Below are 16,546 nucleotides of genomic sequence, written 5' to 3'. Positions count from 1 at the left end.
TCGACGATCCAACCGGTCAAACCATAAAATAGCATGTTATGAACCAAATGTCAAAATTTGAGCTCAATCCAACGGTTAATGAGTCGGGAAAGTCAATTTTACTAAAATTGCACATATCAGAAAAATGACACAGTCGCCTAGCGACCTAGGGCACTCGCCCAGCAACTGCGCGACGCATCAAAATACGAGAAATAACGTCAAATGTCACATTTTTATGAATATTTGAACCCTAACTCAGAAATATACCAAAACTAATGTTTTCCCAAATCTTTTTTTCATATTTCACAAAACATTAATCGCATAAAATATAAATAACATGAAACGCTAACTTCCCTTACCTGAAAAGGGGGGGTTAGCAGAGGACTTCGACACCCGAACCGTGACGAACAGTAGCTCAAGCAATAGCTTCGAGGGCTGGAAAACAATGGAACGAGCTTAAAACGAGTTCATTAAGAGAACCCTAGTTGGAACTACGAAGAATGAACAAAATGGAGCAAGAACATGAGTTGGAAGCTGACTTACGAAGAGTAGAGAATTGGTCTGAGTTCACTTGATGAGAAACAGTGGCTGAACCCTAGCAAAGCTTCACAGTTGCTCAAAGAGGAAGTAAAAGAGAACTATTTTTCTGAAATGATACGAATGAGTGAATTAGGGCAGGTATTGGGTCATTTAGCTCCTTATGGGCCAACCCTTAGGCCCATTAGACCTTGGGGCAGCCCTTAAAGATTGGGACTGAAATAAGAGGACTTTACACAATATTCCTCTATTCTAATTTTAATTCTAATTAAATTAAATTTGAAAATTTAATAAATAAAAAAGTAGAAAAGTAAAATAGATTCAACTGTAATGAACCTTGTAGTGGGAGTGTAACCATGAACTTCATCTGTGATAACTAAATATCGAAGGATCAATAATAAAAATGAAGTGTCGCCATTAATGTAAACTCATCTTTTCATATTAACATTCATGTGACTAACATTCAATGGAAAGTAACTTTCCACAGAAATAGCACATCAGATAAGATTTCCTAATATTCACATGCAAGGATAAAAACCACTTTATAAATTTCATATCACTTTCGTTAATAACTTTTCATACATTTTAAATAATTTAACTCTAGTTATTAAATATTTTAATAAAACATAAAAAGATTCGATAGAAACAATAAAAAAATATAACCAAACAGAAGAAATAAAAGTAGAATAAAATTTTAAGAAAAATAAATCGTTACAACTCCAAATAGAGATAAGAGAAAGAGGGAATAGAAGAAATTGGAAAAAGAGAAAACCTCATATTATATATATAAAAAAAACTTGAAATTTAAAAGAAAGAAAAAAGGATGAGTGATAAAGTGGAAAAAAAAAACTTAATGAATTATATCATGAAGTAATCCATCAAATTTTTTAGTGCAAAAATCAGCTGTCCAAACATCACTTCTGAGTAAGAAATGGAAATAATTTGGATTTTCACTTCATATCCCCAACTTACCGTTATTCTTCCTTTAAAGATATTATTTATTTTTATATAGTGTTACATAAATAATCTTTTGTCTTCTAGAAATACATACAAGCTCAACTTTGCATATTAATTACAATGAACTTGATGATGGACATGTCATTCACTGTTATTTAAGTTCTTTTCATCCATGGTGAATGTGTGATGTAAAAAATTTCAAAACCCTATATTTATCAATCTCTAACTACTTTAAATTTATTGAAATATCTATTAAAAGCATAATCTTTGATTTTCTTTCTCTTAAATATTTTTACCCTTTTTATTCTTAATTTAAGTGTAGATTGAAAACCTCTCTTGATTGTTAATTTATAATATTTGTATCTTTATGTTTTTCAATGCTATGACAAAATCTAGAGGTTCTAAATAATAATAATCTCAAAACTTATTGAACTGAAGATTTCAAGCATAAAAGTAGATAAGTGTTTTATTCTGAATGAGTTATTGAGCTTTGTACACCAAAACTTCAACCTTTATAGATACTTTAATTCTAATATGTATGGGAAGTATTCAGTGGCAAGGTCATACATAGTCTTAGTATAATACTATGTAAAATATTGAAGTTTTGGTATAAAAAACCCAACAACACATGGAGAACTGAAAATTGCATTCACATTTACAAATGAATTTCTCAATAAGTTTTGGGACAAAGATACGAAGCCACTAAGATACAAATGTTTTAAATTGGTATTTTGTTTAAAAACATCTAGAGAGGTTTTCAATTTGTTCAAATCAATAATAAAAAAAAGTAAAAAATTTTGAGAAAAATTGAATAAAAAGACCGCAATTTCAATAGATATTAAAGTTTTAAAGTAGCATTGTGATATATAATGTGAGCTTATATAAATTGATAAAAATACCTCTACGAGATAAAGCATTATATACGAATCAACCAACCAAAAATATAATATTTTGAAAAGTAACGTAAGTTGGGAACAAAATGTGAAGACCAAAAATACCTCAATATCTTATTCAAAATTGATGTTTCAATACCTAATTTATGCATTAAAAGAGAAAAAAAAATTATTTCAAAAGTAGTTTGTTAAGCATATATTTTTTATTTTAATATTTATTGTGTTGGATATGTACTTTGAATATGCTATCTTACACATAATATCAGGATGTTTAACAACAAAATTTAAAAACTTCTAAATATATGTCAAAAGTTATAAAGAATGAGTGATAAGTAATTATGCAATGTTATAGGGAATATCAAATTGTGACATGAAAGGTAATATTTGAAAGAAATTTCTCAATTCTGAAAACATGAATACTTGATAATGTTATAATATTTAAAAATAGAAAAAATTCTTGTACTATAAAAAGATTCTGAAAATACTCAATAAATAAACTCTGACAAGTGATACATTATTAATATATACCACAAAAATATTAAAATAGTTACAATTTGGTAAATAAATATTAAAATATTATTAACAATAAAAGTAATATATGTCACTGATTTAAGTATAATCATGATATCTTCCTCTATATCATTAATTTTCATCAATAAAAATTAAATCGTGAAAATTTTCAATAAGTAAGGCAAGATGTTAGTAAAGGAGCAAGAAACTAATTGATTAGCTTAAAATGGAGAACATCCATGATCCTGTTCATTGAAGAAAAGTTAATAAAGCAGTAACAATAGTAGAAACTTTAATTGCATTGATGAGATTCACAAATTTATGTAAATTTAATTATTGATATTAAGAAATTAAATTTAGTTGAATATATAATATATAATATACTTTACAACAAGAAAAATTAACCATATTATATGGTTAAAAACATTTTTAAATTTACCATAATATTATATAATTGAATTCGTAGTGGTAAATCAGAACTTCCATCCACAACCAGCTCTCCAAAACAGTTCGTTGAAATTTTATTTTTTTCAACACTCTATCCTGAAATTTACACACATAAAAAATGATGTTGAACATTTCTAAAGTCTGCCCAAATTTTTTAATGTTACTTTTTAATGAGTATGTCACTTTCCACGTAACTTTTCAAATATACAATTTAAATATGAAAACCTTAAAAGCAATGATAGTCAAGTTAAATAATTTTTAAATATTTATAACTATTATAAAGAATTAGTTTATATAATAAATACACTAGATCTACATTTTGAGAAACTTTTGAGACATAAATATATATATATATATATATATATATATATATATATATATATATATATATATATATATATATATTTGTCTTACTGTAAAGACTTTCAAGTTTTGAAACTAATTTTTAAGATTTATGTGTCAAAAAATCAGAGACAATATTGAAATATTTTTTATGCATGTATATTATTAGAGGAAAAAAATTAATATTCTATATATCAAATTTGTAACTTCAAGACTAATTTTATAACATAGTCACAATACCAATTCAAGTAATGATTAATAATTATTAATAACTTTTGCACACTTTTGTACCAGTTTAATTGAAACAATTTGATAAAAAGAGTTACAGACTGGTTTTTGTCAATCTTTTCCTTTTATTTTTTTTATATTTTCAATACCAAAAAGTATTTTATGTTTTCCTAGCTTCAAATTATCAAACCATTTTTTATCTTTTACTTTGTGTTATTTTTTATATTTTTAATATCAGTAAACAATAAAACTCACTATGTTAAATATTAAAAAAAACAAAACAAAACATCTGAGTTACATGAATGAACAGAAAGCACACCAAGTCATGCCCTTCCAACCTCCGACAACCTTTGAGTACCGAGTTTGTCATTTTTTGGACTTTTTCTTCTGGGAAGCATGCGCAGCTATAATGTGAGAACCAATTCGATGAAAACTTACCATTAAATACACAAAACTCACTTAAAATATCAGATTTTCCACCACTCCTCCTTTCACACGTCGAGATAAAAGAAACAACTTTATCATATCTTAAAAATGATAATTTAAATATCAAAATATCATAGTAAGATACTACTGTTTAAATAATCTGAGTAATATATAACCACAATGAAAGTATGTATTATATTGAAATTATACACCGTACTATACCTACCTTTTTCTTTTGAATTTTTTTTTTTAAATTATCTGACATCCTGTAGAGATTTTCAAAGCATCTTTTATATTATAGAAAAGATATTACAAAATACAGATTTCTTTTAATAAACTGCACGTAATTGCTTTTCAAAAAAATGTTTTAAAATAACGTGATGAGAAACAAAATATGAAGGCGTGACCACCTCTTTAGAAGCTCCCTCAAGAAGGATCATTAGAAGCATGTCTAGAGGAGAGTCTTCTATTCCATCATTTTTATCTTTGTTTTGCATTACTTTAGTTTGAATTCTCTAAGTTGGTTTCTAGTTGACTTATTTTGGTTGACTTGTTGACTTTGACCCAAAGTTGACCTTTTGACCAAGATTAGATTAACTTAAACCAACATTTTAATCTTGTTTGTCTTGTTTTGTAGGTAATTAAGAGAAAGTAGAGCATGGTTAGGTGACACATGGTGATTGGAGCACATGGATGAAGTGGAAGAGAGAGGAAAGCAAGAAGCATAAAGTAAAAGCAAAAGTAGACATGTACCTTGTTTCCTTTTGCCTTTTTGGTTTATTCCATTGAAGGCTACTTGGTCTCCTTCCTCTTTTGGCCTAGAATCCTCATGGGAATGCATCCACCAACCACATTGCTTCACTTGGCCGAGAATTACATGGCTTAGGTTTTTAGGGTTTGTTAGTTAGTCCCTTTCATATTTTTGTATTTGCTAAAGGACTCCTATGAACTCCTATTTAAAGGGTGCTCCTTGTCTTGTAAAAGGGTTGATCATTTTGTTATAAACTTTGTGTTTTCAACCACCATTTCCGTGAGCTCTCCTTTCTAGAAGTGAACTCACCTTTGTCTTATCTTGCTTGCAAGTGGCGGCACCATCACTCATCTCTAGGGTCTGGTAACTAACTATTTTTGGTTTCAAAATTAATTTCTAATTGACGATTTTCTTGTAGTGGATATGTTATACAAGATGAGCAAATGATAGTTCACGTGGGAGAGATGAACATTTGTGAGACCACTAAGGGTTTGAGTTCTAAATTGTTAAATATAGGTTAAAATACTCCGTTGGTCCTTGTTTTTGTACCAAAATCTTAATTTGGTTCTCGTATTTTTATTAGTCTCAATTAGGTCCTCAATTTTTTAAATTAGTATCAATTAAGTCCTTTCCGTTAGTGTAGAACTAACACCATTAAGTAGGTGCCACGTGTCAACTCTTTGTTTTTTTGAATTTTTTTTTTATTTTTAAATTTTAAAAAAAAATATTTATGTCATGTGTCACGTTTGTAGTGTGCCACGTGTCAATTTAATATGGTGAAAAGTGTCAAAGTATTGTATGAATCTCAATTTGGTAAAATGTGCTTTCCAAGATTAGGAAAAGATTATCCAGATGGAAAGGAAAATTCTTATCTTTTGCAGGGAGAATAAGTCTTATAAAATCAGTTATAACATCTCTACCTTTATACTACCTATCACTCTTCAAAGCACCCACTGCCATAACGAAAGAAATTAAGAAGGCACAAAGAAATTTTTTATGGGGGTGGGGATGTGTAGGTAGAAGGATAGGTTGGGTGAAACGGGAGCACATATGCAAAACCAAATATAGGGTGGGCTCGGAATTAAAGACATTAAACTCTTCAATATAACTCTTATAGGTAAATGGAAGTGGAGATTGGGAACAGAAAAAGAAGGCCTATGGAAGGAAGTCTTAGAGTCTAAGTATGGGTCTTGGAGGAACTTAAATAGCAGAACTAATCCCAAGTATGAATCATGGTGGTGGAGGGATTTAAGAAAGATATGTGAGGAAAGTGGTGAAGGAAGCTGGTTTGATTAGAATATTAGATGGAAAATAGGCTCAGGCTTAAAGGTAAGGTTTTGGGAAGACAAATGGATTGGAGATACTCCCTTCATGTATAGATACCCTACACTGTACTCAAATGCAAAACTGAAGCAAGCTACATTGGGTGAGTTAGGTAAATGGATACAAAATAGGTTGGAATGGATAATAGAATGGAGGCGTGATTGGTTTGAATGGAAAAAATCTCAAGTCATTGAACTAAGGCAACACTTAACACAAAATACATTAAACTTTCAAAATGAGGATGAGTGGCTTTGGAAAGATGAAGAGATAGAACAATACTATGTAAAATCAGCATATAAAAAGTTGCAAAACACTTTGAGAACATAAGATTTGGAACTTTATAGTTTGTTATGGAAAGTGAAGGCTTTACCGTCACCACAACACTTCACCTGGAGGGTATTTTTAGATCGTATTGCAACCAAAGAAAACCTAAGAAAAAGGGGAGTAATGCTAGAGAGTTATCTTTGTCCCATGTATGGATCAATGGAGGAATCTACCAATCATCTCTTCTTTACGTGTAAGATTACTGGGATTTTTTGGAACATGTGCAATAATTGGGTTGGGGTAAGTACTTTCCTTCATAGTCAAGCAAATATGAACTTTCAACAATTTTGCCTAATGGAAATGAATGTTAAAAGAAATAGAGTATGGAGGTGTATGTGGATAGCAATCATTTAGACTATATTGAGTCATAGGAATAATGTCATCTTCAAGAATAAGAGAGTGGATGCAGAAGAGATATTCTATACGGCATAATTAAAGGTATGGGTGTGGATTACAAATAGATATCCAAATGCAAATTTTATGTACTCAGATTGGTGCATGAACCCCACAATATGCATAAAATCCTTAGCCCAATAATCATATGCATATAAGGTAAGTTGATAGAGAAAAAACCGAGCTAGGTAAGGGTGTGGTGCAAAGTTGTTTTAATAGTAATAGGTTTCAGGATTGTTGGAAATTGCATAGGAGGTCTAGTATTCTTAACAAGGCTGCAAGCCTTCCATTTTTTTTCCTTTGCTTTTACTTGTGCAGGGTAAAATGATCTAGTCAAGACAGCCTGGACATACAACTTGCAACTCCATAAGAGGCTTTAAAGTGGTCAAAGAGATGGAAATGGTTGAGAAAGCTCTCAAAGGCCATATCGTTTTGTGTTGATCTTACCTATAGTTGCTCGTGATTTTGTTGCCATCTTGGGAGGTCCACACCTATGGTACTTAGTGCTAATAGACAGAAAAGAGACCTCAACTGCAAGCAACGATGCTGCAAACACCAACCTTTCTGAAAGGTTTTGGTAGTTACGTGGTTAATTTTTACTTGGATAGCCAGTACCTATCATTTGTCAAGGTTATAACTATGCCTCTGAACTGGTAATGTTTTGTGGGTTTGTAGAAGAGGTTTGTCCTTTGTTGCAATAGCTTATATTTGTTTCGGTGACTATCCCATTTTGTATGACCATGTTGTCACGCTTCTCTATCTCTCTCAATTAGTTGTGTATTTTTTGTAAAAGGGTTAGAGCATTCTTAAGTGCTCTCCTATAATTTATTTATTCTTTGTTGATAAAAAAAAAACATTTTTATTTTTATGATGCCCTGATGAGTGTGTATTTTTGCCCTCATTCAGTGTTTAATTGTGGGTATTTAATTGAATTTGTGTGTTTAAGGATTGATTTAATTGGGATTTTCTATAATTGGGTTTATTGAGCATGAGATACAAAAACATGTTAAAAATAGCTTTTTAGTTGCATAAATGTTCTTTGGATATTTTGAGGTGTGTTAGTGCAGCTGCAGCTAAGTTGAGCTCATGGAGGTGTGGAAATAAATTGATTAAAGCTTCATGACACCTTAAAGATAAATCCAAGAATAAGAAATTATCAAAAGCACAAAAATCCAAGCCAAGCATTGAATGAAGACGACAAGAAAAGCTTGAAAAAGTTAAGAAGTTTGACTAAACCAAGAAGAGAGGAAAGAAAAATTGGACCTTGCAGTTTTCTTTATCTTTATGATAGAAGATAATTTGGGAAAATATATCTTTAGATATTTTATTTGATATTTTTAAATAATTATCTTATTTAATTATATCATAAAATATTAAAAGATAATAACTACCAAATCTTTTTAAATATGACAAGATCTTCTTGAATCTTTTTAGTTCCACAACAAACAAATATATCTTGAAGATATTGGATTATTTAAAAGATAATTTAAGGAGATTGCAAAGGGTTGATTTGGAAAATTAATACAAATACTAATTGGTGATAATTTATCATATATCTTTAATTAATTAATTAATTTAATTATATTAGATATTGATATTATCAACCAATTATATTTGTCAAATACTCTATATCTCTCCAAATATTTTTAAATATGTATCTTTATCTTTATTTTAAAATATATTTGAGATATTTTAGCAACAGAAAAGCCCAGTCCAAGTCCTATATAAAGAGACCAAGGGAGAAGTAGAAGGACAAGCTCGGGACTTCGGAGTTTTGGAACCCTTAGGGGTGCCTAATTTCATTTCCTTTCTCTCTCTTTTCTTCTCTCTATTCTTCTTTTTATTTTGTATTCTATGAATTACTAAACTTCTTGGGTTGATTCCATTGTAATTTCATTATGGATTCTGAGGTTAGAATGAATTAATTTCTTTGTTCTTTTTATTATTGTTGAGGTTTTAATTTATCTATGTCTTTTATCTTTGAATCACATAAAAAGTAATGATTTTAAATCCATATGCATATTGATCATATGAGTCAAGGGTTTTTAAATTTAATTGAGACTTTACTTTGATTTTATTTAGAAACTTTCACATGATTAAATGAGTTTTTACCAATAATTGAGACTTTACTTTGGTTAAAGGTATTTTACTCTAATGAAAATTAATCGAGACTTTACTTTGATTAATTAAGTTTTTTATTTGGTGAGGAGATAAAAGAATAGACATGATTAGGCATAGTAAAATTTGATTGAGACTGTACTTTGATTGAATTTACTATGGATAATCTAAAAGTTCTCACTTTTAATTGAGACTGTACTTTGGTTAAAAGTGAGAACGCCAACAAATTAATTGAGACTTTACATTGATTAATTTGCAAATCTACAACAATAATTAATTGAGCAATAATCTTTAGATAACCGATGATGAATCTATTTTGAAAAAGCAATGGAATCAATCTATTTTCTTTACTATTGTTTATATCTTATTTTATCTTCTTATCTTTATCCTTCATATTTTTATAATTTTATTTGACTAACTCTTGTATAGTTTTATAAGAACTAACTTGTTAAAAATCAATTTTGTGTTCGTTGGGAGACGGCTTTGGGTTACTTTACCCTTATCTATAACAACTTCAGTATTGTTAAGAAAGTAGTCACAAAGTAACCCAAAGTCGTCTCCCAACGAACACATCTGCCAATGCTAAGTGCAAATTTGCTATAGCATTGTTATCTATTTCCTTCCACTTTATATCTGTAATGCCCGCAGGTTTTTCTTCAATTGCTTCTAGACAATTGTCCTTTCCCAAAATTGCCTTCATCTTCAGTTTCCACAATGAGAAATTTTTTCCATTGAACTTCTCTATCTCGTATCTTGTTGTCATGGCTTTAAAACCGACTTATGCACTTCTCACTATGAATAGTACTGTATACTGGAACAATGGAGGCAGACCGTGAACCAGTGCACCAGGTAATTCCCAGGAAAGAGAGGTGGGTCACTAATGGACACGCTTAAGTACCAAGTCTTTCCTAGCCAGAACTTTCCTAGACATGCACTTTCACACTACCACACTTTATCCACTATCACAGCACTATTCTAATGACAATAACAGCGGAAGATAATCACACGAACCTGGCTCTGATACCACTGTTGGGTATCAAAGTACCAGCACAAGTACTCACAACTAAAATACAAGATGAAAATAAAGGAACAAAAATAGATAATAGGAACGAATATAATTTATTCAAGGAAAGGAAAAATTACATATCATTCTTTCTAATCCAAGGAGAAAACAATGACAACCCCTCTCTTGGAAATAGGAGAAACTAATACAAGGAGAACCTTAAAGGAGAAACTAATCTTCTCTCTTAGAGGAGAAACTAATATTCTCTCTTAATTCTTCTCTCAAGCAAGTAAAGTAAAAGGAATAGAAAGGGAGAGACTTTTGGGATGATTTCCTAAGGAAACACTGGGCTCCTTTTATAACATTAAAAGTAAGCCCCAAAGTAAGTTCCCATCGATGTAGGACTTCTTTTCTCACAACGGATATTTTTGACATCCCTAGAGAGTACTCATATTATTGAAATCAAACTTATTGCAAGAAGATCAAAGATTAAGGATTTTGTTCATTGCTATAGGCTTTTGATTGTAAAATCCATTTTCCAGGTGATATCTTTATCGCTCTTTTACTTGTAAATTCATTGATTATATTGTACTTCACCTATGTGGTGAGATTTGAGGTGATTGTATGTAGCATCAACACTTCTTTATAATTTTTTGAAGGATTTTCTTCAATTTTTTGCGTGTCTAAAATGTAAGTTTTTAAGGTGTACTTGTAATCCAACTCTTGTTATTCTTTAGAGAAAATTCCATTCAAGTTGTTGAAGAACTGAATGTAAATTCGTGTATAATCGAATCAGTATAAAAATCTTGAGTGTCTTTTACTTTCTTGCCTTTAATTTTTCTTTTGTGATTGTTTTGGTAATTAACATCGCATCTCATGCCAATTGTGTCAAAAAGTCTCATAAAAATCTTTATATGTTTTTGAAACCTTGAAAAAAAACACTTTTGCTTTAAAACCAAATCAAAACACCATCCACCCCTTCTTGATTTGAGTTTAGCTTGTATTCTTCTTTAACTTACACCATTTAATACAAACATGAAAAATTAGAGATTGTACTCTATATGGCCATGTCATCCTCAAACTCAGTAATAATCTCTTTTATCCAATTACATGTTGTCAAGTTCTCTCTTATATGACTAAAGCAGCCATATGTATCAAATAATTGGACCTACCAGGTCATTGGACCTACGTAACTAAGTCCCACAGATAATGTGATTTCTCAGATAATTGGATCTTTTGGTCCGAGTCCACTAAAATAAAATCTTACAAAATATAATAATAAAAATAACATGTTGGATGAGATCAATAATTATATTTTCATTCATCACTACATTAATTACTTGTTGGCGTGTGTTTGACTAACTTGAAAATTTGAGTGTCTTGTGTAAACATACTCCTATCATGTATTAAGAGGACGAATATAAAAAAGAAAAAAAAGTACTCGTAAGTTGAATTTCAACATTGTTTTTGGAATTATATATACCATCTCGTAACCCTATTAAATGCACTATAAAAGTCACTAAATGAACAACATTAAATTACCTTAAATTGCGTTTAAATGTATACCATTAAATGCCTTTAAATGCTATTATTTTACAAATATTTTAACCCTAATTAAGGATGCCTTCCTTCTATGCTTTTATAATGCTCATTCTTTCTTATCTCATCATGTCTTCAATTAGAAGAAATTATATAAAAATAAATAAATTTATATAAGTTAAGTTTGTATATCGAAATTGTGTTTTCGTTATCAAATTTGAATTAAATAAAATGCTAAATTATAACTTTATGTTAATCTCTCATAATTACATGAAAAAAGATGAGATATTTTAAAATTATTGTTTAATATTTGAGTCATATATATATATATATAAAAGAATCAAATTATTAAAGCATCTCACCAGTCTCAAAAAAGTCATCTGCAACACATTAATAGATGTTTCTACCTATTGTTAGAGTTAACTTCTTTTGATTGGACCATTATTTTCACCAATGAAACATAAAGGCGCCTTCTCCCTGCACCTCCAAGAATTCTCCTGTACCCCCAAAATTGACGTTTATGCCCTTATTTAATATATCGTGAGAATGGGTGAAAGTGGGTAGGGACGCAGTAAATTTCATTTACTACGTCAACGTCCCTGCACCCCCAAAACGTTAGTATTAGTATTCTTGTACTCCCGTTTCTTCTCCATCCAGTTTCTGCTTTCATTAAAATTTTTGCTCAGTTTCATTGTGGTTCGTGGTCCTGAGAGTTGTCCTTCATTCGTTCATTCTCTCTATGGTGGTCCCTCTTCTGGTTTGTATGACTTTCATTTTTTTTTAAGGAATCCTGTTTTGTTTATTCTCTCAGTGTCTTAAGTATGCATTATTGTGATTGAAGGTTGGTTCTTTGAAGGAAGGTGGTTGTGAGTATCTCCTCTCCAAGTTGTACTTCCGTCGATCCAGGTTAGCCTTCATACCACCTTAAGTTCTTTTTAAACGGAATTTGTTTGAACGGATTCTCTGCGTTTCAAACTTTTACCAAATGCAATACAAAAGTTGTTTTACTATAAAAGTCAAAATGTATGGGAAACGGAACACAAAATCCGTTTCAAAATGTTATGAAACGGTTTCTGTAATCCGTTTCATAAAAAAAATTGCAAATTTTTTTATGAAACGAAATACAGAATTCGTTTCATAACATTTTGAAACGGATTTTGTATTCCGTTTCATAAAAAATTTGCAAATTTTGGAAACGGAATACAGAAGCCGTTTCAAAACGTTATGAAACGGATTCTGTAATCCGTTTCATAGCGTTTTGAAACGGCTTCTGTATTTCGTTTCCCATAAATTATGATTTTCGCATCCATTACAAAATTATATATATGTGTATATATATATATATATATATATATATATATATATATATATATATATATATATATATATATATATATATGTTCATTACTCATGTTCGTAGGTGGTTGTGGGGATGCTGTAAGTTACCTAATTTAAGAATACATTTGTTTTTGGTGTTTTTGCTGTACGTTTGTTAGATGATAAATGAGAGTTGATAAGGAATCCGTTTCACAATATTTTATGAAACGAAAAGTGTATGCCGTTTCCCATAAATTATGATTTTTTTCGCTTACACCCATTCATAAAAAAATAACACGATCACCCCATTATTTTTAAATCTTACTTTTAAATGTTAGTGGTAAATAAACCTTGCATAATATTCTGTTAAAAATTACACCCACACCCCATTTCTTTCTTCTTGATTCCATTTCCAGTGTTGTGCAAAGAAGAGAACTCGTGAATAAGATTGGTGGCATGCATGAACGTGTTGTCCTCGTCTTAGAAATAGAATTGAATCACTTATTTCGTTCAAATTCCTGCTCCTTATTTGCATGGATGTTTTGTCCGACAGACCAAACACTTGAACATCAAATAGAAACCAAAATTTTGTTTTTCCAAACGGATTACATAATCCGTGTCTTAAAGATGTGAAACGGAATTTGTAACCCATTTCACCAAGTTGCCTTTCCTTTATGTCAAACGGGTTTTTGGATCCGTTTCATATGTTTGTGAAACGGAATAGGTATTCCGTTTCATACTTGGATTTTGTGTGTTGGTGTGTATATTGTGTTATTGGTGAATTTTTAATGTGAGTGAATGTATACTGTGTGATTGGTGAATTTTGTAACGTAAATCATGCAATGAATATCAACATGCAATTAGTTTTCAATTTTTGATACGTGTTGCATTCACTCGTTTTCTGTGATACGTGTTGCATTCTTTATGCATTTAGATGGGTTATTTACGTATTAAAATTTCTTTTTTATTATAGTTCATTATGGAAGATCATCATTTTAGTTATTTGAGTTTCTTGGATTCTCAAGCGGATTCTCAACAAAATTGTAGTCTCATGTCAGAGTTTTCTGATTTTGTTCATGATATCTGCGAACAAGATTATACATCTCATTTTACAACCGATGATATTTTCTCAACACGTGAAGATTTAATTAAATGGGTTAGAGGGGTTGCTTATAATCTTGGATTTGTCGTTATTATTCTAAGATCGGATAAATATAATGGACAACCAGGAAGAAAGACCCATGTATTATTAGGTTGTGAAAGAGGTGGAAAATATAGAAAATACAAGTGTGATGCAGAACCGAGTTTATCTGGGACAAGAAAATGTGATTGTCCCTTTAGATTGAGAGGGAGACCCATCTCTCAAGGGGAGGGATGGGTGTTGAACGTAAAATGTGGTTACCATAATCACGATGTCTCTTCTATTCTAGTTGGTCACCCCTATGCGGGTAGGTTGAAGTCTACTGAACAGTCGTTGCTTGTTGATATGACCAAAAGTCAAGTCAAACCTGCAAATATACTTCTCACTCTGAAAGAAAAAGATGATTGTAATGTTACAACTTTGAAGCAAGTGTATAATGCAAGATATAGGTACAAACGTTCAATAAGAGGTTCAAGAACTGAGTTACAACAGTTAATGTTGATGTTGGAACGTGATCATGACATCCATTTTAGTAGATGTCTTGATGAATCTGATGTGGTAAGCGATTTGTTCTGGACCCATCCTGATGCTGTGAAGTTGTTAAATTCATTCAATATTGTGTTCTTAATGGATAGTACCTATAAAACCAACAAATATCGGTTGCCATTACATGAGATTGTTGGTGTGACCTCAACAGGATTAACTTTCTCGGCCGCTTTTGCATTTTTATCTAGTGAAAAGCAAAATAATTTCATTTGGGCTCTTGAAAGGCTAAGAGGTCTGTTTATGACGTCCGAGGGTGGTCCACAAGTCATTGTAACTGATAGGGATCTTGCTCTAATGAATGTTGTTGGCATAGTGTTCCCTGAGTGTTATCATCTTTTATGTCGTTTCCACATTCAAAAAAATGTGCAGGCAAAGTGCAAAATGTTAGTAAATTATGTTGATGCATGGGATGTTGTATTGCAAGCCTGGGAGAATGTCATGGACTGTGAAGATGAATTAAAGTTCAACGAGTGTGTTCATCGTCTTGAGCTTGTTTGCCAGCCATGGCCTGTATTCTTTGAATATGTTAACGACTCGTGGATCATTCCTTATAAGAAATTCTTTGTGAAGGCAAGGACGAACAAAGTTATGCATTTGGGGAATACAACATCAAACAGGTATGTTTGTATTTTGCTATTAATTAATTTTTTTTATTAATGGTTTATATGATTTCCTTGTATAAATTGTACTAGGGTTGAGTCTGCTCACTGGAGTCTGAAGAAAGTTCTTGGAAGTAGTATGGGAGACCTTTGTTCGTGTTGGGATGGAATTCACACGTTATTATCTTGCAACACAACGAAATTAAGGCGTCTTTTGAAAGAAGTTTAAATCTGATCAGTGACTCTTACAAGGCATTGAGTTATAGAAGATTAGTGGGAAATATTTCTAGATGTGCCTTAGAACTCCTTGCTCCAAAGTTGGAAAGAGTAAAGAAGATTGGATTCGATAGTAGTCTTTGTGGTTGCATTCTCAGACAAACTTATGGTCTACCATGTGCGTGTGAATTAGCACGATATGATCCTGGGATTATTCCTCTCCAACAAATTCATGTGATGTGGACTAGGTTGAGCTTCTCCAATATCTCGTCTTCACAATCTGAAGGGCAATTATCTATTCAGAGGGAGGTTGATCTACTGCTTAATCTTTTCAAAGAAGTTGATATTGCAGGAAAAGTGACCATAAAACATAAATTACTCGACATAGTTTGTCCTTCCATGACATCGATGTTACCACCACCGAGTAAAGTTAAGACGAAAGGTGCAGCTAAGAGTCATAGATCAAAGAAGTCAACCAAACATGATCCCTCCTATTTTGAGCATGTGGACGCCTTCATTGAGTCCTCAAGACAAGACACGTGTGTTGCAAAAACAGAAAACAAGCTGAAGAGCAAACGTGTAATTGAAGAGAAAGTAATACCCATGCTAGAACAGTTCAATCCTGTTTTTCATCCTTATATACTCGATGTTGTCGATGTTGTGGCGGACGGTCATTGTGGATATAGATGCATTGCTGCGTTGTTGGGTATGGGTGAGGAGTCATGGCCTCTAATCAGACATGATCTATACAAAGAACTTAGTCAATGGCAAGACGAATATGCAACATTAGTTGGAGGCTATGATCGTCTGGAAGAACTGAGAAAGTCTTTGCTAGTTCAATCACCATCAGGGGTATAACTTCTATACACCAATGTTGAAATTTATGTATTAAAAGTTTTTTATGATTTTGTTTTATTATAATCTAATTAATTATATACAGGCTAATCGAGACAAGTG

General features: G+C 31.3%; 1 protein-coding gene across 1 annotated transcript; it reads left to right on the top strand.

The window, feature by feature from the left end:
• Nucleotides 1-15,004: 15,004 nt before the first annotated feature.
• On the top strand, nucleotides 15,005-15,680 carry LOC114169210. Its single transcript, XM_028054256.1, has 2 exons — nucleotides 15,005-15,391; nucleotides 15,467-15,680. The coding sequence occupies exons 1-2, from the start codon at nucleotides 15,015-15,017 to the stop codon at nucleotides 15,600-15,602; spliced, it is 513 nt and encodes a 170-aa protein (XP_027910057.1). The 5' UTR covers nucleotides 15,005-15,014; the 3' UTR covers nucleotides 15,603-15,680.
• The last annotated feature ends 866 nt before the right edge of the window (nucleotides 15,681-16,546 follow it).

The sequence above is a fragment of the Vigna unguiculata genome, chromosome 2 (genome assembly GCF_004118075.2).
Source record: "Vigna unguiculata cultivar IT97K-499-35 chromosome 2, ASM411807v1, whole genome shotgun sequence".
NCBI lineage: Eukaryota > Viridiplantae > Streptophyta > Magnoliopsida > Fabales > Fabaceae > Vigna > Vigna unguiculata.
The sequence above is the reverse complement of the archived record's forward strand: the minus strand, read 5'-3'. Positions and strand labels throughout refer to the sequence as shown.